General features: G+C 38.7%; 1 protein-coding gene across 8 annotated transcripts in view; it reads left to right on the top strand.

The window, feature by feature from the left end:
* The window catches only part of LOC126356321 (complexin), a 653,706-nt gene extending 644,806 nt beyond the window's left edge, over positions 1–8,900 (top strand). For all 8 annotated transcript variants that reach the window (XM_050007294.1, XM_050007293.1, XM_050007292.1 and 5 more), the window contains exon 4: positions 3,259–8,900. In XM_050007294.1, the coding sequence (XP_049863251.1) occupies positions 3,259–3,332 (74 nt within the window). In that variant the 3' untranslated portion in view covers positions 3,333–8,900. The remainder of the gene's footprint in view (positions 1–3,258) is intronic.
* The last annotated feature ends 17,617 nt before the right edge of the window (positions 8,901–26,517 follow it).

Genomic DNA, 26,517 nt, shown 5'->3' with positions numbered 1-26,517 from the left:
TCAGCCATTGAATAGCATCTAGTTTCTAGGTCACTAATTGCACGATTTTATCGGCGTCCATAGTGGTGCTCTGTGTCCGCCACTTTGGTTTTCATCGCGCAGATTTGTAGGGCCTTTTATAACCTCGACACCAGTTTCCAAACTTTCCTTGACTCATTATTGCTGGCACAAAAACTAGATCTAACTCCTGAAGAATATGAGCTGCTACAGTTCCTTTTCAACACACATATCCAATTACGCCAACTTCACAACTGGAGGAAGCAAGATTTTCGAAATCATTTCAGTTTGCGTTCACCCAGTCAAAGACTACTAAATAGACATAGTGAGTTCTATCGCTTCATAAAGAATTAATAGATGGCACTTCATTCGTTCAGTTTTGTTGTAAGCTGTCAACATTTAAATATATCCTTACGGAACTTACATTTCGAATAAGTCTAGTAATAACTAGGGAGGAAAACGTTATACCGCATTACAATATATGCTAATATACTGATCTGGGTAGTCCATGATATGGTTCTAACCTTGAGAAGAATTCTTGGGCCAGTACATAGAGACGTGTGGATCTGGAAACGTTAATTATTACATCAGCACCGTAGTACGAAGTTCTGCGCACGTAGATGCAGTTGTTTGGTGATCCTCCCTCACTTGGGATGAGAACGTGTCAGTTACCAGACTGAACACTGCATATCTAAAAACTGATCTCATCCCTTCGATGCAGCCAGACCTACACTAACGGGAAAAGAATCCCAGCACCAAGAAATAATTAACGTAGACTAATGAAATTTCTGTAATACATTTGTCTAGGTACTATACGCAAGCTGTTACGGTTGAAATATCACAGATTAATGTAAGGAAGAGATAAGCGATTGCAAATGTGAAATGTTTGCACATTAATAACCGATACAACCGCCAGAAAGTTGGACGAAAGCATGTAAACGTGCATGCATTGTCTTGTACAGGTGCTGGATATCAGTCTGTGGGATGGAGTTCCATGACGATTGCACTTGATCGGTCAATTGAGAGACTGTTAATGCTGGTTGTGGATGACGCTGGAGTTGTCGTCCGATGATGTCCCATGCGTGCTCAATTGGAGACAGATCTGGTGATCGAGCAGGCAACGTGTCGACACTCTGTAGAGCATGTCGGGCTGCAACAGCGGTATGTGGGCGAGTGTTACCCTGTTGGCAAAACACCCCCTGGAATACAGTTCATGAATGGCAGCACATCAGGTCGAATCACCAGACATGTACACATTTGCAGGCAGGGTGCCTCGGATTACCAGATAAGTGCTCCTGCAGTCATACCAGACCATTAATTTCAAGTGTAGATCCATTGTGCGTAGGCTGCAGACAGGTTGGTTTCAGGCACTCACCTGGCCTCCGTCTAACCGACACACAGCCGTAACCGACACCGGGGCACAATCAGCTCCCATCAGAAAACGCAACAGACCTCCACTCTGCCCTCCACTGAGCTCTCGCTTGACACTGACGCCGCAAATTGCGGTGTTTTGGGGTCAGTGGAATGTTCAATACAGGGAATCTGGCTCAGAGATGTCCTTGAAGTAACCGATTTGTAACAATTCGTTGTGTCACTGTTGTGCCATCTGATGCTCAGATTGCTGCTGCAGATGCATTACGACGCACAAAATCCATACGAAGAACACAATGGTCTTCCCCTCGGTAGTACCACGTGACCGTCCGGAACCACCTTCTTGTGACCGTACATTCTCGTGACCACTGCTGCCAGCCATCATTTATAGTGGCTAAATTCCTGCCAAGTCTTTCTGCAGTATCACGGAAGGAATATCCATTTTCTCGTAACCGCATTACACGACCTCGTTCAAACTCAGTGCACTGTTGATACCGACGTCTTCGTCGGCTTAAAGGGCATTCAAGACTAACACCAACTCTCGGAAGTTATTTTATTCATGTTTTTGGTCAACATGTTGCCTTGTGAAAGGGACATAGTCATAGCCCTCCAATGACAACATCTCTCAGCCTAACAATGTAATTTATAAGTTTTCTAGTTATTTTTCAACATAGTACCCCTTAAAGTCAATGAATTTCGTTCCAAGCTCTTTCAGGGAGCAGAGTACATCCGAAAGGCACGATTCTAGAAGATCTGCAATAAATCCAACTACAGCTGCCATAACTTCACCATTGAGCTCAAACCAGTTGATATAATAATAAGCTCATCCGATAGAATATTAGCCACCCATTTCGTTAACACATGCTTCAACTTGTTAGATTTTATGTTATGAAATTGCTAAGCTGTTCTCCCATAATTGATTATATGTGACTTCTATCATGCCACAATAACGACTTCTGAAATTGCTGTACATGAACGATGCCCAAATCGTTACACACATCTGCGACCGACATGTGTACATATATGGAACCGTCTTGCTCCCCTTTCGTGTAATCCTGTGAGTTTTTACCGAAAGCGGACCCAGACAAAATATTTTCGTAATAAGTAGAAGGACAAAGTTTCCCTTTATTTTAAGCAGCGTACATTATTAATTAACCACTAGAAAAAAACCTGCACTTTACAACCACTGTTGCCTTTCCTTTCAGTCGGTCATACAAATTTGTAACATTATATCCTGGTTTCAAATTTAAACTACATCCTTATCGTACTCTATCGATATGCAGACTGTGTATAAAAGGGCAGCTTTTCTAATCCCTTGTAATTTATTTTTACCCAGGTCCTCCCCAAGCAGTAGTTATTGAAACAAAAACTTTATGCAGTACTCCAAATTTGTTTATATTTTGCATTATAATGTTTGGGAAAGCAATAGTCAGAGGCAATTAGTGAAAAACGATATCTGTATTACGTTTTATAAGCGTTAATGTTACCTCTCAGCTTGTGTGTGTGTGTGTGTGTGTGTGTGTGCCAGAAGGTGACTAGCACTTGAAAATCATTGTTGTAATAATAATTTGCTCGTTTTAAGGAAGATTGCCAGTTTATTAACGTAGAATTGCACAACTGTTCGTAGTTTTAGCCTAATCACCACATTTTTTGCACTTACGTATAAATAAAAGTCAGTACTTCAAATTTTCCAAGACATTTTAGTTAAATTATCTTAGTGTTTTACGCACAGTAGTAACTTCAGTCAGTAAACAATAAGCCAGAAATGTTACATTATTATTGCTTCCCAATTGCCTGCTAACCATCAATGCTTCTGTTACTGTATTTAAAGAAAATTAAGTGAGTAATATTCCACTGTTCTAAATATGCCACTGTTTTCATTTTTTGCAGAGCTGAAGAACACGATAGAATCTCAGGTGAATGAAATCAAGTCTCAAATTGAAAGTAAATGCGTCTTGCAGTGAGAAATCACTGGCATTTAAAATTACGTCAACTTTAGTGGTTCTAAAAAAAGGTCATCAACAAGAGGCGACCAGATTAACAACATTAGCTTATGTGGTTCCAAAAATTGCTAAGAGCAGGAAGGACAAAATATATGCAAGATGAAACCTGTTCTTGATAAACTCAATAACTTGGTTTTTTAAACAAAAATAAACCACACGTAAGTTGATATAACAAGAGACTGCGATATTTGTAGTGACCAATCTACAATAATAAATATTGTTAAGGATATTCAAGTAAGGGCAACATACCATGAATTAATAAATAATCATGCTTGCCATGCTGTTAGAGTTTTGTAGAGTTAATAATATTACTGAACACCTAGAATGTAAGTCAAAGTTTAAATCAGAAATTTTTATTATGAACGAGTCAAAGAAGAAATAATTTTTTTAATATGTCAGAATGGGTAAATGAATAGATGAGGTGGAGGAGAATAGAGAGTAATGGTAGAATATATGACCATTGATATAAAATTCGCAAGTCCTTTACCAATTTCATGCACGTGAAAAATAATTGCTGCTCACTGAATCGTTAATAACTGTAGCTGCCTAGAAAATTTGTGTTTAATCTGTTTCATTTCAAATATTATGATCCACATAAAGTTAATGATTTAAATATCTAAGAAGACAGGACAACAAACAAGAGAATAAGGAGTCATCTCAAGAAAGACTGAGGAGCACTGCAGTAAGTTATTACTTATCTTCTGACACCATGGAGAATTATCTTCAAAAGATATAAAACTAAAAGATTTGTGTTCAAAATGTAGTGCTATGAACTGTACATTTGTATCTAAAATCCTGAATGTAAGTGTGAATGGAGGGAAATTTTTCTGTGTACTAAATTTTGTACCTTATTATTTGTTTGAATATAAGCGCATGGGAATTTTATACTATATAGATTTTGAAGAAAGTAACTGGCAAAATGACAAAACCATAGATTAAATATACATTAAAGTGTTCTGAAATAATTTACATATATGTTTTCTAGATTTTCTAGAAAATAAATATATTTTGAATCTTGTAACTGTGCAAAAATGTTCAAAAGTTATTAAACTGTTGTATATAATCGTGATACTCCAGTTAATTTCATGTTGTTGTTGCTACTGTTTTATTTGGAAACTGTAGTAAAATTTTTCTATGTAGAAACAACTGTAAACTGAAATGATAATATGTTCCTCCCTGAGAAAGATATGTTTGTAAGCATCAGTCAGTCTGCTCAGAAGCAGTACATCTGGCCCATGGCTGTTTGGTACTCATCCAAATTCCGTTAGTTTTGTTCCTAACAAGCACATTCCTTACAAAAGAAAGCTTCCTTGTGCTCAGTCAGTGTAAAGTATCATTTGTTTCAACATCGTTTCGAAAAAAGTGAGAAACAGAAATACGATTGCATTTCTGTAACTCAGAAATTTTATATAGTGTATTTTCTCTTTGTAAAGAAATGTCTCACATACTGTATATGTATTTCTTAAAAATTGGTTGCTGCCAGATTGACTTAATATGTTTACAATTCTCTCTCAATTTCTGCTAAACCTTCTTTTAATAATAATATGACTTTTTTCCTATGAGGATAAATGATATGCCTCTCTTCAGAATTTTTTATTCCAGTGCTCATAATAAAGAAGTCACTGGAATCAATTCTTCTGATAGGGTTCTGTCTGTATGAAATATTCACAAACACACTGTCTGTGGAATGTGTAGTTGTTGTGATCCTTCTATTGATGTGCTCTCTCCTTTCTCTTCTTCCTCATCCATTGTTATCTCTTGCCACCCATCCTAGTAAGCTTCTATAACTGCAATATTTTAGAACTGTATGATCAATATGAAGGCTTATATAGTAGTGCATCTGTAAGACACAATTTCATTAGGTATATTTATTATTGGACTTTGCTCTATTGCATATTGCTTGTCTCTTGTTGACCAACTTTACGCAAAAATGTACTTAATGTTGATAAAGTAACTGTAGCCAAGGGAATTCATAGTAAAGCTATATATTTAAGCTGTACAAGTAATATGAGATTTTTTAAATGTTTTTCAAAGGATATGTTCAGTTTTAGCTGATGAATTACAAATGGAAATGTTTGTTTTTACTTAAAGTCTGTTATCTTCTTGCTCATAGTTGTAACAATTCGTTCTAATCCAAAAGGTCATTCAGCCAGTGGAATATATGCAAAAAAGACAAACATTTTCAGCAGTATATTTTTATAACTAGACAGTCTATGTAGTTGACTCCTGAATTGTGCATTTCATATTGAAGCTAGCTTTATGTTAATATAATATGTACTCAGTGATAAGGCAGAAAAATTATAGAATGAAGATATCAGTCCAAGTTTTCATCTATAGAGTTCCCTTAATGTTATTCTACATAATAAAGCAAGTCAGAAACATACCTAAAACATTCATTTTAAACTGTTGTTTCTCTAAGTAAATATCTGATAAAATAAATGAACTAAAATGTAAAAGATAAACTTTTAATAAACTTACATCATATGACCCTTAAAATTTTTCCTGTGCTGTTATTTACTGTATTGTAGATTTGTAATTCAATAAGGACCTGGAAACTGAAACATCACAATGTGAGCAACCTATTATTTGAACTTTGATACACAGTTTCTTCGTGACCCAAAGACCAGCAGTTTTGAAGGTGAAATAGCAGTCAAGTTCTTCATTAGTGACATGTATGAAAAATGTATATCACCTCTTATAAAGGTGGTCAATATTACATTTTATTCCAGGAGTACTATTGTAGATGATGTATATTGTCCATTTAAAGATGTTTGATAATATAATTTCCTGAGTTGATACAGGGCTGTAAAATCTGTGATTTAATAACCTCTAATGTCAGCCACAGGACATTTTTATCCAGCAGGTTTCTTAATGCATTTGACTGAGCTCAAAATATGTTCTAGAACCAATGTACCAAATTTTCTCAGACATTCATTGATAGTCATAGTTGTGGCATATGCATGCTTTTGGTGTAGAGGTAAAAGATATTCTAATTAATTTATCAAGGGAAGATGCTGCTATAATAAAACAATAGTGACTGTCACAATGATATGTCAGTTAGTGTGTACATTTGAGCTTACTTATTTGTGCAGATTTTAGTGAGCAGGGAATAAAGCCCTAAGAATGTGTGGTCCATTGAAATATTCTGTAGTTGTTGTCACCTAAGTAGACATTAGCATGGAATTTGGGTGAAATCGATTAACCATGGACAGTGAGCAAACAAATGAAATAGACATAATAAGACATTATATGACGAAAACAATATCCAGCCATTCGATTCAGACACTAATATTGAAGCAAAGGTAATTCTTCTGTAGCTGAAGAGTTTTTAGGGCTCTTTTTCTTTCATTAATGCTCTTGTAAGATATTGACTTGCATTGGATCAATTGTACACTCATTGCAATAAACGATTTCCATTTTTGCCATAATTTAGTATTTGGTAAACCTAGCATCATTCCCTTTCTTAACCACCAAAAGCTGTAAATGATCAAAAAACAGATTATTCAACAACAGCTGAGGTAAACATATGATAAGTTTCAAATATAAATTACTGTTATTTAGTTGATCTCACCTCAGTTTTGTGCTTCTCTATCAAGAGATGTGTACTATCATATCAAAAACTGTATTTCACTGAAGGTGTGATTCAGCTATTTTATTATGTAGCAACTGGCATCAGAAACAACACATTAAATTTTCATTTATAGCAGCCTGCATATTTTATCTATCCATTCAGTAAAGAACTATGACAGCTATCACAAACCATTTACTTCGTTTTCAGTCTCATAATGGCTTGTTATGAACACGAAAAAAGGGAGGACAGGTACATGAAACCATGTTTTACTTAAATTTCTTGTTCTTTCTGTTTCTACCAAAAGCATTCAGAAACTTGTTACTTACACCTTTTGACTGTAATACGAAGACCTGTAGCCTAAATTGATTATATTTCTGATTTTATGGGTAACCTTTTCTCTCAAAATATATAAAAATTCTTTCATCACTATTATTTGACAATCAAAATAAAACATAGACGTCTTCAGTACTATGTTAAATGTTGCACTGGTTGTGGTATAATAGAAATATTAAATATTATGACTGTGCATTTATACAGTAGTTAAATTTCAGTAAAACATGTACAAAATACCACGACTACAAATGTCACCATGAAAGAACTTTCCCCAAAAAGCCTTAACACAGTTAATTGTTGTAGTTTAATATTACAAATATGTGTCATTAAATTCTTAGACTGAATTCAACATAGATGTAAGGAAAAGAAATAATATACAATCCACAGCAATGTGGTACAATTGTGATAGAAATAATTGTTATTTATTGTTTTGTAAGTATCCCTCCAAGAATTACTATTGTGCACTTCTTGATGATGGTTATGTGTATGATGCCTTTGTTAAAAGTTATTGATGCACACTCTGTATATTGTGTAGAGAAAACTGAGACCTAGTCACATATTTAGAGGAAATGTTGTTACACTTGTATTTCCAGTGTTCAGTTTTACTGCAAATATTAAAACAAAAAAGTGTTAGCCACCCTTTTATAGGATTAAGCACTATTGGTAATACACAACATTATTTATAACTGTTAACTGTAAATTTTTATTTATTCCTTGCCAATCTTTCTGTATATGAAGTTTTCTTTAGTTTTTTCCCTACTTACAATCAAACAGTTTCCTTTTTTAGCAACAACTGCTTTTTGCTTCCTTCCAGATTTAGTCAAGTTAAGTGCTAATTTTATATAACCAAACTTTGGAGTTTATTATTAATGAAAATGTAGTTACTAAACTATTGAGTTCTCCTGAACCATGATTCTGAAATAATTTGAGACAAATTTTTGATGTTTCCTCAACAAGGGCAGTTTAAGAGTAAATGATGGTTCAATGATTTCTGAAGTCAAATTTCCAATGCTTGAATGCTGTCCCCTGTATATTTACTTCTAACATAAATTGTTTTATTTATGTATCTCTAGTATTATTGTGATAATCTTAAGGAAAACTTGTAAGATTTCATTTTATTATTTGCCAAATCAATTTTTTCAACCATCCACCAATTTTCCTGAAACCATGAGACTACCTAAAAACAACGACACGTACATTACAAATTTATAATAATGTTAATGTGTTTGTGATCAAACATGAAAGCTTGCCTAGATTGCCAAGGAAGTTGTTAGTTAAACAAGTTATACATAAACATTGTACCATAAAGCTCTGAAAAATGTTATACATTTTCTGCCAGCCCTGATAAAATACCTACAATAAAGGACTTTTAAAGTATTTCAGTAAAAGTATATCTGTTAAAAATCTGTTTACTTGTGTAACATTTATTAATGGGGAAAACTTATCTCAAGTAAGTTACTCATATTAAGTCATACATCACCTTTCATTTCATGTTAACTACTGAGTTAAAGTATTTGGAAAATTCAGTGCACATCAATTTTTATTTTTTGGATGTGATGTAACATTGTGCTAAATCATGTGGTAATGTTCACAACCATGAAATTGAATAAAATAGTTACCCTAGACCCAATATTATTTCTTAATAGACAGCATTATGAACCATGAGCCCTTTCTGTATTGTTCTCATTGTCTTATGAATTACTTTTAATACTTTTTTCCAGTCAGAGGTAGCTAAAATTCTGAGATTCTCAATATTGCAGTAATGAGTCAAACTTATAGTTACTTCCCTGAGTAGAATGAAGATTTAAAAAATTCAGTGAAAGTTTGTTTTGTGAGGCTAAACTTGACAGCAACAAAAATAAAACTTGGTGAGTAATTCTGCTACAATTTCACTACAGCTTACAATGCATACCACATTAGTGCTGCTGTGCTAAATTTCACCTCCACCCAAGAGCCATGAAGGAAATAAGATACTCTCTTGTTCTTAATATATTATAGTAAAGGACACAGACAAAAGAATAAGTATAGCATTGTTACCATTCATTTACATATTAAGGACTCTACAGCTCTGGGCATTAATTTAGGCAATTAAGACCTTGTCATAATTCGATATTAAGGAAAAGGTAAAACTGTGCACACCCATTTATGTGAATGTACAACAATGAGAAGTAGTTTTGGGCAAAAGTTGTGTGAAAATTTTCTTATATAATCAACATATCAGTTATAATGCAGTCTTCATGAAAGAAGCACTCTTTTGAATGTACATAAATCATTATTTGTTTGCGAAACAGTAGTCACTGTTTGACTGGTCATCATAGTTATTAAGTATTGGGTTGGACACCGCCATATACCCATTCAGACTAAACATTTCCCTGATATTACCTACATATGTCACATTATGGCTCAGGACCTGATGGGCAGAAAATAACTGCAAACATATCCAAGTGTCAAAAAAATCACTGCTTCAAAATAAAGGCCACAAAAGAAGTAAGAGACACAGAAATTGCAAATGACAAGTGATAGTAGCCTGAAGTACTTCTTAAGCTGATAACCACTAACAAAAATTTGTTTCATACTGATACTTAAGTGTTTGTGAAAGATGTACTCCTACAAGTGCAGAGTCTGATGCTCCTAATAAGAACTACGAAGGCAGACCAATTCAAATGAAAAAAAAAAAAGATATGGGTGGTGTCGATTATACAGCTTATCCAATAGCCTGTGTTGATTGGTAACACTACATGATGAAGTATACAACAAATGTGTATCACTTTCTACATATTAATATGCACACATAGCATATGGCACAAACAAAATTACATATTATTTGCCATAAATGTTTTGAACAGTCTCCCGTTTGAGAGGATATATGAGACTACAAGTTTTTGTGTCATACATGTAACACCAGATACGCTAAAATATGTTTTTATTTTGATGTCTTTTGATTAGTGTTGTTCTGAAGACGAGCAGTAGACTTCTACCTTCCATAGAGATGTATATCCAAGTGAATACACCTTTGCAGGAATGGTACCAGTATTCACCAGAAGAGGTAAGAGAAAAAGTACATGTTGAAAGTGAGAGAAAGAATAAAATCACTACCTACGTTACACGAAAAAAAAAATGAACGCAAGATGTATTGCACGACACTAATGTACAGCTGTAATAGGAGGCAACAGAAAATAATGTTACAAATGATCATCAATGAAAAGTAAATCAAATCTGGTAAAATGACAACAGAATTCATGTATAATCTAGCTTGGTTACTTCAGAACACTGCAAAATAAAATTCGTTGTTGCTGAGTATAAGTGCAAAAAAATATTCAGAAATTGTCACTGAATTCTAGAGCCATAACGATAGATGCAATGTGACTCCTGCAGTAAGTTGTTACCCTGTCATCCACAGTGTAATAGAAATTCTCTCTCCACAAATACATCATATGGAATGGCTCTTTTTTACAGAATGATCGCCCTGTCTAAACCATCGGTCCTACAAATATGAAAGTTGGTATAAATACATATCGCAGACTCTCATTGAGAGGTGATTTTGTAAAACTTATAAGGGGCCAATATCGATATTAATATAATAACAAAAACTTTTAAGAGAAAATGCATTACATAACGTGAGCCTCCTGTGAGAAAGAATTTTGCAAACGTACACCCTTTAGTAGTTGAAATCAATATTAAAAATTCCCTTTTTTGCTCGCTTCTCAGACAACTAATAGATAATGTGGACTCCATTGCTCTCGCTTAGTGGAAAATAATGTAAACAGCTAGTAACGGGACAAGAGTAGCTATTATCTAAAAGAGTAAAGGACATTGTTTACAAACAATTATTGTTGAAATCTAACATTCAATTTTATATTTACATGTTGAACTCAGGTACTAAAGAAGAGTGTTTTGTGTTTGTGTTTCCGTCCGATTCAACGCAAGCTATTCGATCTTCTTCTTCACAGTCAGAAGACTAACCATCAGATGCAGTGGGTAAGTAGGTGGGAGATGTGAAGCGCTTAGTAGATGAAATGTTCAATAAATGACAATATGAAAATCTCTAATTTTTGTATTTGTGCTTCGTATACGCCTCGCCACAAACACATACTCCTTTCCTCACTGTCTATTCTTGTCATCCGAACATTGAATTCCAATAAAAGAAGTGACGATATTCCCACATCCTTCTTTAACATCCATTGTGAAACACATCTAGTTTTAAATAAGATCAGCTAGCACCATCATTTCGCGTAGGTGTCTCAGGTTCATATGGAAGGTGTTTGGCTGCAGTGGGGCTAAGCAAGACTATTCTTCTGTGGTGGACGTGAAGTGTTGGCTATGCATAAGTATGAGTCAGGGAAGGTACAAGCTCTCATCATACTCGATTTCGACAGCAGCATCACACAGATTCTTGCCTGGATTGAGACATCAAACAAAGTCAGCCATGGATGATTGTACAGTGAACATACGCTACTGGCCATTAAAATTGCTACGCCACGAATGTGACGAGCTACAGACGCGAAATTTAACCGAAAGGAAGAACATGCTGTGATATGCAAATTATTACCTTTTCAGAGCATTCACACAAGGTTGGCGCCGGTGGCACCTACAACGTGCAGACAAAGGAAAGTTTCCAACCGATTTCTTATACACAAACAGCAGTTGACCGGCGTTGCCTGGTCAAACGTTGTGATGCCTCGTGTAAGGAGGAGAAATGCGTACCATCACGTTTCCGACATTTGATAAAGGTCGAATTATAGCCTGTCGCAATTGCGGTTTATCGTATAGCGACATTGCTGTTCGCGTTGGTAGAGATCCAATGACTGTTAGTAGAATATGGAATCTGTGGGTTCAGGAGGGTAATACGGAACGCCGTTCAGGATCCCAACGGCCTCGTGTCTCTAGCAGTCGAGATGACAGGCATCTTACCCGCATGGCTATAAAGTATCGTGCAGCCACGTCTCGATCTCTGAGTCAACAGATGGGGACGTTTGCAAGCATAAAATCATCTGCACGAGAAGTTCGACGACATTTGCAGCAACATGGACTATCAGCTCTGAGACCGTGGCTGAAGTTACCCTTGACTCTGCATCACAGACAGGAGCGCCTGCGATGGTGTACTCAAAGACGAACCTGGGTGCACGAATGGCAAAACGTCATTTTTTTCGGATGAATCCAGGTTCTGTTTACAGCATCATGATGGTCGCATCCATGTTTGGTGACATCGTGGTGAACGTACATTGGAAGCGTGTATTCGTCATCGTCATACTGGCGTACCACCCGGCGTGATGGTATGGGGTTCCATTGGTTCCACGACTCGGTCACCTCTTGTTCGCATTGACGGCACTTTGAACAGTGCGTTACGTTTCAGATTTGTTACGACCCGTGGCTCTACCCTTCATTCAGTCCCTACATTTCAACAGGATAATGCACGACCGCATGTTGCAGGTCCTGCATGGGCCTTTCTGGATACAGAAAATGTTCGACTTCTGCCCTGGCCAGCACATCTCTCACCAATTGAAAACGTCTGGTCAATGGTGGCCAAGCAACTGGCTCGTCACAATACGCCAGTCACTACTCTTCATGAACTGTGGTATCGTGTTGAAGCTGCTTCGGCAGCTGTACCTATACACGCCATCCAAGCTCTGTTTGACTCAATGCCCAGGCGTATCAAGGCCGTTATTACGGTCAGAGGTGGTTGTTCTGGGTACTGATTTCTCAGGATCTATGCACCCAAATTGCGTGAAAATGTAATCACATGTCAGTTGTAGTATAATATATCTGTCCAATGAATACCCGTTTATCATATGCATTTATTCTTGGTGTAGCAATTTTAATTACCAGTAGTGTAGATGAAATTAGAATTAAAGTCGCGTCTAAAGTCTGAGATAGGTCCATTATAACTCGAATAAAATATCATCATAATCACCCTCATTCTTTGCTATCAAGTGCAGCCTTTTTTGCTTCTTGAGCTTCTTGCAGATGACCTATGTTTTCAGCAAGACAATGCCCCAGGCTACCACTTCGAAACTGCGTCAGGATGATTTAAGGACTGTTCAAAAGACATGTGCTGTGTATTTTACAGATCAACTGTCGTAAAACGTTGGTTTGGAGTGTTTGTTTTCATAGTATTCGTCCAACAGATGTAAACACATTCCCACTGCATTCTTATTGTTGCACACGTAAATGTATCAAAGCATGTGGTGCGTGGTAGAAATCTTCTCAGTGACAAATCTAAAGTGTTCAGTAAGAATAATTTACGTGCGCAACAATAATAATGCAGTGGGAATGTATTTACATCTTTTGGACGAATGTTATGAAAACAACACTCCAAACCGACGTTTCACGATAATTAATCTGTAAGAAAACACGCCACATCACATAAAGAAAGCGTGTAAATCGTCTGAGGATGAATCACAACGATTCGAAACCGGTAACGGTACCCTTTGAATAAAGGAACTGAAAATAAATTTGTGGCTGGTTGCTGTCCTAACTATTGTGTTGGCAGAAGAGCCAACACCGTGTCACTAGTGGAGGCCGAAAAGCACGCGTTTTAGCTCACGCATGCTGGCGTGAGAAGGGAAGAACTATACTGACGTGAGGTCTGGAACATGACAAGAAATTAGAATTCAGAAAGCGGACGTAATTAGTTTTATACTTTAACTTTAATCCATTAATGATGAACGTCGCTCTTGACGGTACTTAATTCACAATATTATCTGTTCCGAAGACATATAGTAATTGAATATGGCACCTTGCTAAGTGGTAGCAAATGACGTAGCTAAAGGCTACGCTAAACTCTCGTCTCGGCAAATGAGAGCGTATGTAGTCAGTGAACCATCACTAGCAAAGTCGGCTGTACAACTGGGGCGAGTGCTAAGGAGTCTCTCTAGACCTGCCGTGTGGCGGCGCTCGGTCTGCAATCACTGATAGTGGCGACACGCGGGTCCGACGTATACTAACGGACCGCGGCTGATTTAAAGGCTACCACCTAGAAAGTGTGGTGTCTGGAGGTGACACCACACTAACACCATCAACATTTGTCTTCAAACAACAGCCACGGTCTCCATCATGTCATCATATGACAAAATTGCAGAAAAATAAATAGTTACAAAATGCAGCAATAGATGGCGCTGTAAGCATGATAGTTTAATAGTGGTAAACTACAAATGATAAATGAATCATACAAAAATGCCTAAGGTGTAAGTCTGACGTTAAGCAAGCTGTACATGGGTATACAGGTGTGACATTGTTAGTTACGTAAGCCCATCCACCACGGCGAGGTCGTATCACATCGGATGGGAAAAATAGGTTTTTAATGGCCCTGAGGCCAAAAACCGCATAAAAATCATCAATCAAAATCAAATCGGATTATTAATTTCCGTGTGACTGGTGCAAAACATATTGAACATCCTGTCCACCGTTTTCTGCAACAAGTTGAAATCGAGGAACAGTATGTACCACAACTGATCGAAGTGTTTCCGGGCTCACGTTCAGAATGTGTTGTGCAATGTGTGCCTTCAATGCAACTAAGTTTGCAATCGGAACAACATCTGTCAGATAGCCCCAAAGCCAGAACCCACACGGATTGAGATCAGGTGATCGGGACGGCAAGGCTGTAGGGAAATGGCTGCTTATAATTCTGGCATTTCCGAAATGGCGCTTCAGCAGCTGCGTAACTGGATTTGCAATCTGCGGAGGTGCGCCATCCAGCATAAAAATGACCCCAACCACACATCCACGCTGTTGGAGAGCTGGAATGATGTGCTTGCGAAAAAGACACTGATAGCGCTTACCAGTGACGGTACAGGAAAAAGTACCGGAAGCACCTGTCTCTTCGAAAAAATGTGATACTATGATAAATGATGACGTAAATTCGCACCGCATAGTGACCTTTTCAGGATGATGTTGTATTGGTTTCCCTGTTCGACAATTCTGTGTATTGGCATATCATACAAGATAGAAGTGGGCTTCGTCTGTCCACAGAACCTTCCATGGCCAATCACTCTACACTTCCATGCGAGCAAGAAATTCTAGAGCAAAGTTCTCTCTTGCTGGCAGGTCAACAGGAAGCAACTCGTGCACATGGGTAATTTTGAATAGATAACAAAGTTTACGCACCATGCTCGGGGTGTGTCCAAAGTTCCGGCAATTCCTCATGCATTACACGTTTGCTCATTACCACTCGTCTCCTCCTGCATTGCTGTGACCACTGCTTCCTCTGATGTCGAAACAATACGCTTCCTTCCTCTACCAGGTTGCACATCAACAGAACCAGTCTTTCCGAATTTTCGAATCATCCAGACCCACGGCAGTCATCGGACCAACGCCTTTTTGCAAACCCTTCAGTGTCCGGGACGTCTGGAGAGTGACGTGTGCAGTGTCATCATTCTTGTAATACAGCGTAACAAGCAGAGTGCGATCCTGCACTGAGAGAGCCATGGCGAACGTCGCAGACGTGGAAGGAGGAAAATCCGTGTATCCATCGTGTTTCTACCAACTTCAATGGGTCGTGCGCATGACAGGTGTTTTCATGTACTTATTCTGACACATATAGCGCCATCTATTGATCAATTTTCACACTATATTTTTTCTTCTGTCATACGTTTTCCCCCATCTCCGATAATATGCCGTTGCAGTTTGACGTCATTCTGAGCAGTGGCGTTATTTCTACACCGTTTTGAAAGTTTAACTTTAATCATAATCACCCTGTATAGTATGTTACGAATTAAGTAAAGGAAATATAATTCAGTTCAAGCATGCCATATGGGAAGGCGCCTCAATAAAATACTTACAATAGTACTACTGCCAAAACATCGTTAACGTTTTGCAAACAAAAGAAGTTTTACACATCATCGAGGTACAATATATAACGGTTAACTATAGATAAAATATTTTGTAAGCTCTCTTGATGATCCCGGAATCTGTCATATTTTCTGTCAAAGGCGTGACTCACTAAAGGGTGGTGATTGTGAACTTGTAATTGTCAGCAGAATCCGGAATTTGTCATATTTTCTGTAAAATGTGTGACACACTAAGTGGTGGTGGTTGTGAATTTGTAATTTTGGCCACACAGCATTTCTTTTAGTGTCGAATCAGTTACGTCACCCAAACTAAAAACAACTGGTCGATTTTCAGATCAAACAAAAAGGAAAAAGACATCGCAAACTTCAGAAACCAACGAGCACCTAAGGTTGTTGGTTGTGGTAACAATGTTCTCACATCTGTATTTTCTATCGTGAAGTGCACACACAGTCCATTCTCATGGTGCACTCACAAATGAACAACTGCTGGGTGTCGTTCACGGACAGGAAATGATAAAATCCGACATACTGCTTCATTCATATACCGCAGCAGCTGATATTAGTCGATTTCATCAATAGCTCCAGTTTAATTTAACATTCCAAAAACTGCCATATCGCTTTCCTTTGTTGATATATTTGCACATATAATTGATCGATTTCACTGAATTTCAATACTCGACACTGATATGTGCTTTGTAACTTTTCGAGAGTAACGGTGAGTACGGCACAACAAGACGGAAAAACCAAAAATATTATGTATCGAAAAGCACGTAAATAAACAGATAACAAAACCCAACACTTTTTGCTTTCCGCGACAATGCAACACATGCTGTGTCCAGCCAGTGAATCAGCAGGTTAGACAAGCTGACAATCTCTTGAGAAAGTGGGAATTTTTAGTTCACCCTGCATCGAAAACTTCGAACGAACTGCAAATTAACTCTTGCTTATTCGCTGATAACCAGTGAAGTACATACGATGATAAAGAAAAACCGCAAACCGCTGTGTACAAGTTGAGTTGATTGTGCCAAGAATATAATATGACGATATTTAATCATAAAACAGAAATAATGGGACTTCAGCATCATCACGACAACTCCTTGTGTATATTGCTGAGCACCGTGACCACATGAACCAAGAGTCGCCGGCCTAGATAGTTACCAGATTTTCTTAGCACTTGTTGAGATAGCATACCAGAGGTCTTCTCGATTTGATCTATTCACCCTCTCACTGCCCTGACCCTCTCACTTGCATCGTCGATCGTTCGTCCCACGATTATTTTTTCGAGGCTTTCATCTCTTCTCTCAATGTGGCCAAAGTACTGGAGAAGAAAGACGCCTGATACTATTACTTTACTTAATACTGGACACATTAGTTCTTCTTTCGATCTATTTTATGCGTAGCGTTCTGCGCCAGCAACGAAGTTCAAATATGTCAGTAGGCTGCCAGTTTCTGTCATTGGTGGCACATGTTTCGCAACCATAAAAAAAGATGCAAAACACGAGTGCTGCAACAAGCCGGATCTTTGCACTGTTCATTATCGCTCTTTCCTCCCAAATTTTTGTGAGCTGCTTTGTAGCCACTTGTCCTAGCTTCATCCTTCTCATGTCATCTTCACAACTTCTCGTGCAGCAGATGATAGATCCAAGACAGATAAATAAATCCATAATTTCTAATCTCTTTGATCGACCTGTGAAGTGGACCTGTGCACCTCGATCAGTTATCATGAGAAGGACTTCCTGAGACTGATGTCTGCTCCATGTGATATACTAACATCCCTAATTTTTGTCAGTAGCTCTGCAGATATCATCATAATCACCATCATTCTTTGCTATCAAGTACAGCGATTTGTTCATCTTGAGCACCCTGCAGTGGACCTGTACTTTCAACAAGACAGTGCATCAACCCTTCACTTCGGAACTGCGTCAGAATGCTTAAAAAACTACTCAGAGGACATGAGGATACTTGAATGACGTTTGCATAACACTCAGCCTCAGTCCTAGTGAACCCATCTGGACCGACATTGGGCGAGATGGGTGCCCCTGCTGGCTAGAAGTACAGAGTCACCAGCAAAGCACAGAATGTTAATAGTTCTTCCACCAATTGAGAGGTTTTTTGTTCAACCCATCAATAGCGTTCCTAATGACATGTGTGGTATAGATGTTGTACAGTTGGAGGGTAGTACAGATACCTTTCTTATACCTTTAGAGACAGTGATGAAATCAGACGTGCCAGAACTCTTCTTCACAGCTGCAAGGTGATTATTGCATTGACTTCTGGTCAGTTATCATTCTTTCATGTGTGGTGGGACGCCAGTCTCTGCAAGCACCTGCCACTACATTTCTCCAGACATCACAGTCAAAGGCTTTCCTATAGTCAAGGAAGAGGTGAAAACGGGAGCGCAGAACATGGCAGCTACATCTAAATGTATAAAAATGTGGGTTAATGCAGATCAGCAGGAAAAAGAATACCGTAATGTTCGAATACTGCTTGACACGGTCACGTCGATTAAATATCTAGCCATAACGTTGCGAAGTGACATGAAAATTGCTCACCGATAGATCTGTACCTACAGATTGGAAAATTGCGCAGGTCGCACCAGTGTTCTAGAAGGGTTGTAGGAGTAATCCATTTAACTACAGACCTATATCATTGACGTCGGTTTGCAGTAGGGTTTTGGAGCATATACTGTATTCAAACATTATGAATCACCTCGAAGGGAACGATTATTGACACGTAATCAGCATGGCTTCAGAAAACATCACTCTTGTGCAACGCAGCTAGCTCTTTATACGCACGAAGTAATGGCCGCTATCGACAGGGGATCTCAAGTTGATTCCATATTTCTAGATTTCCGGAAAGCTTTTGACACCGTTCCTCACAAGCGACTTCTAATCAAGCTGCGGAGCTATGGGGTATCGTCTCAGTTGTGCGACTGGATTCGTGATTTCCTGTCAGGAAGGTCGCAGTTCGTAGTAATAGACGGCAAATCATCGAGTAAAACTGAAGTGATATCAGGTGTTCCCCAGAGAATCGTCCTGGGACCTCTGCTGTTCCTGATCTATATAAATGACCTGGGTGACAATCTGAGCAGTTCTCTTAGATTGTTCGCAGATGATGCTGTAATTTACCGTCTAGTAAGGTCATCCGAAGACCAGTATCAGTTGCAAAGCGATTTGGAAAAGATTGCTGTATGGTGTGTCAGGTGTCAGTTGACGCTAAATAACGAAAAGTGTGAGATGATCCACATGAGTTCCAAAAGAAATCCGTTGGAATTCGATTACTCGATAAATAGTACAATTCTCAAGGCTGTCAATTCAACTAAGTACCTGGGTGTTAAAATTACGAACAACTTCAGTTGGAAGGACCACATAGATAATATTGTCGGGAAGGCGAGCCAAAGGTTGCGTTTCATTGGCAGGACACTTAGAAGATGCACCAAGTCCACTAAAGAGACAGCTTACACTACACTCGTTCGTCCTCTGTTAGAATATTGCTGCGCGGTGTGGGATCCTTACCAGGTGGGATTGACGGAGGACATCGAAAGGGTGCGAAAAAGGGCAGCTCGTTTTGTATTATCATGTTATAGGGGAGAGAGTGTGGCAGATATGATACACGAGTTGGGATGGAAGTCATTACAGCATAGACGTTTTTCGTCGCGGCGAGACCCTTTTACGAAATTTCAGTCACCAACTTTCTCTTCCGAATGCGAAAATATTTTGTTGAGCCTAACCTACATAGGTAGGAATGATCATCAAAATAAAATAAGAGAAATCAGAGCTCGAACAGAAAGGTTTAGGTGTTCGTTTCTCCCGCTCGCTGTTCGGGAGTGGAATAGTAGAGAGATAGTATGATTGTGGTTCGATGAACCCTCTGCCAAGCACTTAAATGTGAATTGCAGAGTAGTCATGTAGATGAAGATGTAGATGGAACGAGTACGTAGGAAAGGTGAATGGTCTACTTCGGTTTGTCGGCAGTATTTTAGGAAAGTGTGGTTCATCGCATATACGAGGGTTGTCCAGAAAGTAAGTTCCGATCGGTCGAGAAATGGAAATTACAGTGAAATCTGCATAGTCGCCTCTTCAACTTCTAGTTTTGTCGTAGTGTCGTATATTCCAATCTCCTCGTCATAGAAAGCAGCCGCCTGTGCTTTTGGCCAGTTATCTACACTGGTCTGCAGCTCGTTGTCTGTGGAAAAACTTTGTCTTCGTAGCCAGTGGCTCTTGTGAGCAGATATGAAACTCAGGGGGAGCCAATTACGGACAGTATTGTGGGTGATCAAACACTTCTCATGGGAAACGCTGCAGGAGCGTCTTCATTGCCCCTGCAGTGTGCGGCCGCGAATTGGCATGAAGAAGGAACTGCTAGACAATTGTGTTATGTGGGCTCCATGACACAGGCGAAATCTCTAACCAGGCCCTCATACTTGGCATGAGTCGCTATTCCCTACGCATCTTTACGTGCTCACTGTTCACTCAAAACTGAAAAGAGCGACGCGACACGATCGACGGGCATACTAGAGACACTGCCCAACACATATGTACAAAGCTTTATCGGAATTTCCCAGTAGTTTGCATTTCGTGGCCGATCGGAACTTATTTTCTGGACAACCCTCGTAGAACACTAGTGTGACCCATTCTTGAGTACTGTTCGAGTGTTTGGGATCCCCATCAAGTCGGATTAAATGCAGATACCGAAGCACTTCAGAGACAGGCTGCTATATATGTTGCCGATAAGTTCGATCAACACTCAGTTATTGTGAGTATGCTTCGGGAACACAAGTGGGAATCCCAGGAGGGAATATGACGTCCTTTTCAAGGAAATTCTTGGATAAAATTTGAAGCTTACTGCATATTTATGACAGAAGTTAGGGCTCTTATGGAGCCATATACATAGGTGGTTTGCCCTCGGTCTGTTTGCGGGCGGAACAGGAAAGGAACTACTAGAGCTGGTACAAGATACTCTCCGCCATGCTTCATACGGTGGCTTGCGGAGTCATCCATCGAGGAAACAGAGCATCGCATTTATAGGAGGCAAGACCAGTCCACACAGCATAGCCCCATCTTCTCGGCTGACGATCTTTGCAATCATTCGCAACCACCCAATACCAAACAATATTTCAGAATATTGTTATTAGTCAGTTATTTGTCGTATGTTAAGGATCTGTTTACGAGTTCCTTTTCCTACGACAACACTCCTTGTTCTGTGCATATGTGAGGTTGAATTTCAGTGTAAAGAAATACAAGATAAGAATTGTCCAATTCTAGAACTATCTATCTTGCAAATAATATCCGTTCTGTAGAAGTTCAAGCTGTAGGGAAAAACCTTCCATAATGCAAATATATTGGATGTCCCAGAACTGTTGCGACAGACATCAAAGGGTCGTAGAGCGTGCGTTGAGGAACGAATCGAGAACTGTAATCCGAGTCCAGAAATATCATCCAGCGTCGCTTCAGTACGCCGGTGGCTGTCACAAGTGAATTCCTTCGGCAGAAAACATGACTTTGTACACTGAAGACCGAACGGCAATGTTGTTTGGTATTGAGTGTCCGCGAATGATTGCAACAATATTCAGTGGAGAAGATGGAAATAGTTCAAATGACTGTAAGCACTATGGGATTTAACATTGGAGATCCCCAGTCCCCTAGACTAAGAACTATTTAAACCTAACTGACCTAAGGACATCACACACATCCACGCCCGAGGCAGGATTCGAAACTGCGACCGTAGCAGCAACGCGGTTCCGAACTGAAGCGCCTAGAAGTACTCGGCCACAGTGGCTGGCTGGAGAAGCTGTTGTGTGGACTATGAAGCGATACGCTGTTACCTCAGTGGATGACTATTTCGGACAGGAGTTTCCATCTGCAGTTTATAAAAAAACACGTTAAAGGATTTAGAAGTTTCCAGGAGTAAAATAACCTGCAAATGGAAATCTATGTCCACAATCCTTATCCACAGAGGTAACAGAACATACAAATCATAGGAGACAAGGCCTCCCTATGCAACCGCTAGCTACATCTCCACTGGCGATCGTGGCACTCAGTCATCATTACTGAATAACAAATAGCATCACGAGACGTTCTGCCTCGGTCCGCTGGCGTACAGAGTCACATTTGTTGCCGAAGGGGTGGTCTGGCGACAGGCGCCGCGCCTCTAAATCCGACGTTCTGTAGCGTCTTAGGATGTCGCTCCTGAACACGAATTCCTATCCTCGATCTGTTCCTCAAGACGCTCCCTACAATCATTGAAAGTTTTTCACAACTTTTTTGGGACACCCTGTATAAGTGGTAGGTGACAGTCTTGTAGCTTGCCACACTTTTCATATTTCTCGCCTCTAGCCAGCAGTGTAATAGAAGTTTAATATATTTTCTTATTTCATTTTTAAATTATGGCATTCAATTTTTATATGCTGTAGTCTTTTTATGAAATTAAAAAGAAAGAATATTCCAGAGAATTAAGATCTTCTCAAATGTGAAATCATGTTCCAAGGTACAAAAACGTGATCATGTACCTAGGCACAGACATTCGTTCTCTATTTAAAATTGAAAGCGTTCCAATCGAGAAAATCTTGTCAGTACGATATTTAGTCGTCTAACCTGATACATTATTACCTTATTACACACCAATTATCAATAAGTGAAATGGAACAATGAAAAACAAGTTAGAAATTAAGTATATTTTGTAACTGAAGCTATTGGAATCCGACACAAATTTTCAATTTCAAGAAAGGTGAAACTGTTAAGACATTAACGAAACTCAGTTAATTTGTGAAGATCTCATGTTCCATGATAAAAGACCTTTTGTTTCAAGTACAAGATGCTGCACGAGTGACGAAATATGCCATGCAGTCCGCACTTTACATAATTGGTTTTAAAAATATATATAATTCTACTTGCCATAAAATTATGTCACTGAAAAATTTACAGTATACTCCAAATAGTTAGATATATTACACAGCATTTAAATGTGCAGAACGCGAAATATTTCCAAATGTTGCACAAAATAGAACAAATAAAACTTATACCTAAAAACAACAAAACTACATAAAATGGTGGAAAGTGCGTATTGCATTCCTTCATGTGGTTTTAAAATCAGTCACTAGACTAAAGTACTGACCAAAAAACAACAACATGTGTTCCTAGATACAGCATCCTCGGTACGACACACAGCCTTACAGTAGAAAAACCTTTACAAAATAAGATGAGGAAAGAAACTAAGAATATATTTTGTAAAACAACAGCAGTTTCTGTTCTTCTGTATGTCAGCGAGACCTGCGGAACCAGGTGACAGATAAACAAGATTGAAGGATCTGACATGAGATTCGTAAGAGCTGTGAAAGAATGTGCAAAATTAGAGCAAATAGAAAAATGGTTCGAATGGCTCTGAGCACTATGGGACTTAACATCTTAGGTCATCAGTCCCTTAGAACTTAGAACTACTTAAATCCAACTAACCTAAGGACATCACACACATCCATGCCCGAGACAGGATTCGAACCTACGACCGTAGCCGTCCCGCGGTTCCAGACTGCAGCGCATAGAACTGCATGGCCACGGCGGCCGGCAGCAAATAGAAATATAATTATTACGAAAGAGGTAAAAATCAAACCAATAAAAATTTAGAAGATGAATATAAATTTAAATGGAAGGACCATATTAAAGGACATTAGAGTGTCATTTACTACTGTAAGCGACGAATATGTACCACATGACAAATAAGTATTAGAAGACGCAAGAAGTGATGACATGAATAAGGCTAGAAAAAGTGTCACATTTAATACCTGAATGTGAAGAAGGAGGAGAACATTGTATCGATGGTGATACATTATTAAACAAACAAAAGTAAACTTTACAGCTACAGAAATAAAACCATAACATCTTTATGTATCGAAAACATTACTCAACTACTTGGGTCTCTAAGGTTTACAATATTTCATTATTTACACTCCATGCCTTAATATCTATTTCTTGTTCAGTGTCAACCAATTGAGACAAAATAGCATGTAAGTGATCAAATTCACACTGACGCTAGTTGACACAGAATGAAGCTTACCAATCGTATAAAGAGAATTGTGTAAGATTAAAGGTCAATTTTACGAAACCATAAGTAAGAAAAATGGTAGGGAAAATGTGATAGTTGTCCGAACTTTACAAGTCACCCAAGTAGAATTCATGACTGGCAAATTTTCCAATATAACGCTCAAAAGTGGCAAATTGACCATAACGAAAAATCTACGGAACGACCAAAGTAACTTGGCAAAAATCGGAAAAACAGAGTACGCGCAAAAAGAAAGGCCATTTCTACACACGCTAAGTTCTTAAAAAAGTATATTAATCTGTAGTCGTACTGCATCACGTCAGGTGGTTCTTGTGAATGAGCGCTTTTCATCTGTATGCATCTCTTGACACTGATTATACGTCTTTTCGCCTGTGACTGTGACCTCAGCAGTTTGTCCCATAAGACCTTACCACAAATTTCCAAAAAATTACTAATCGAGCAAACAATATAATTACGTACGTTCTTAGATGAAATCGTTGCTTCTACTCTCACAAAATCAATTCTGTTCACTGTTCTTGAACAATAAATGCTACATGAATAGAACCACCCCCCATGGAACCATGAGCCTTGCCGCTCGTGGGGAGGCTTGCGTGCCTCAGTGATACAGATAGCCGTACTGTAGGTGCAACCACAACGGAGGGGTTTGTTGAGAGGCCAGACAAACATGTGGTTCCTGAAGAGAGGCAGCAGCCTATTCAGTAGTTGCAGCGGCAACATTTTGTATGATTGATCTGGCCTTGTAACACTAACCAAATCGGCCTTTATGTGCTGGTACTGCGAACGGCTGAAAGCAAGGGGAAGCTACAGCCGTAATTTTTCCAGAGGGTATGCAGCTTTACTGTATCGTTAAATGACGATGGCGTCCTCTTGGGTAAAATATTCCGGAGGTAAAATAATTCCCCATTCGGATCTCCGGGCAGGGCCTACTCGGAAGGACGTCGTTGTCAGGAGAAACAAAACTTGCGTTCTACAGACGGGAATCTGAAATGTCAGATCCGTTAATTGGGAAAGTAGGTTAGAAAATTTTAAAAGGGAAATGGATAGGTTAAAGTTAGATATAGTGGGAATTAGTGAAGTGCGGTGGCAGGAGGAACAAGACTTTTGATCAAGTGACTACAGGGTTATAAACACAAAATCAAATCAGGGTAATGCAGGAATAGGTTTAATAATGAATAGGAAAATAGGAATGCGGGTAAGCTACTACAAACAGCATAGTGAACGCATTATTGTAGCCAATATAGACACGAAGCTGACGCCTACCACAATAGTGCAAGTTTGTAGGCCAACGAGCTCCACAGATGATGAAGAGAGTGAAGAAATGTAATTAATTAATTTTATAGTCATGGGGACGGCAATTCGATAGTAGGAAGGGGAAGAGAGGGAAAAGTAGTAGGTGAATCTGAACTGGTGGTAAGAAATGAAAGAGGAATCCGCCTGGTAGAATTTAGCACGGAGTATAACTCAATCATAGCTAACACTTGGTTTAATAATCATGAAAGAAGTTTGTATACATGGAAAAGGCCCAGAGACACTGGAAGGTTTCAGATATATTGTATAATGGTAAGACAGAAATTTAGGAATCAGATTTTAAATTGTAAGACATTTTAAAGACAGCTATTGGCTATAAACTGAACATCAAAACTGAAGAAACTGCAAGAAGATAGGAATTTAAGGAGATGTGACCTGGATAAATTGAAAGAACCAGAGGTTGTAGAGAGTTTCAGAGAGAATATTAGGTAACGATTGACAAGAAAAGTGGAAAGAAATACAGTGGAAGAAAATTCGTAGCTTTGAGAGATGAAATAGTGAAGACAGCAGAGCACCAAGTAGGTAAAAAGATGAGGGCCAGTAGAAATCCTTGGGTAACAGGAGAGTTATTGAATTTAATTAAACAAAGGAGAAAATATAAAAATGCAGTACATGAAGCAGGCAAAAAGGAATACAAACGTCTCAAAAATGAGATCGACAGGAATTGCAAAATGACTAAGCAGGCATGGCTAGAGGTCAAATGTAAGGATGTAGAAGCATATATCATTAGGGGTAAGATAGATACTACCTACAGGAAAAAGAAAAGAGACCTTTGAAGGAAAGAGAACCATCTGTATGAACATCAAGAGCTCAAATGGAAAACCAGTCCTAGGCTGAGAAGGGAAAGCAGAAAGGTGCAAGGAGTATAGAGCGTCTACACCAGGGTGATATACTTGAGTGCAATATTATGGAAATGGAAGAGGAAGTAGATGAAGATGAAATGGGAGATTCGATACTGCGTGAAGAGTTTGACAGACCTCTGAAAGACCTGAGTCGAAACAAGGCCCTACGAGTAGACAACATTCTATTAGAACTACTGACAGCCTTTGGAGAGCCAGGCATGACAAAACTCTTCCACCTGGTGAGCAAGTTG

This window comes from Schistocerca gregaria, chromosome 3, assembly GCF_023897955.1.
Source record: "Schistocerca gregaria isolate iqSchGreg1 chromosome 3, iqSchGreg1.2, whole genome shotgun sequence".
Classification (NCBI taxonomy): Eukaryota; Metazoa; Arthropoda; class Insecta; order Orthoptera; family Acrididae; genus Schistocerca; species Schistocerca gregaria.
The sequence above is the reverse complement of the archived record's forward strand: the minus strand, read 5'-3'. Positions and strand labels throughout refer to the sequence as shown.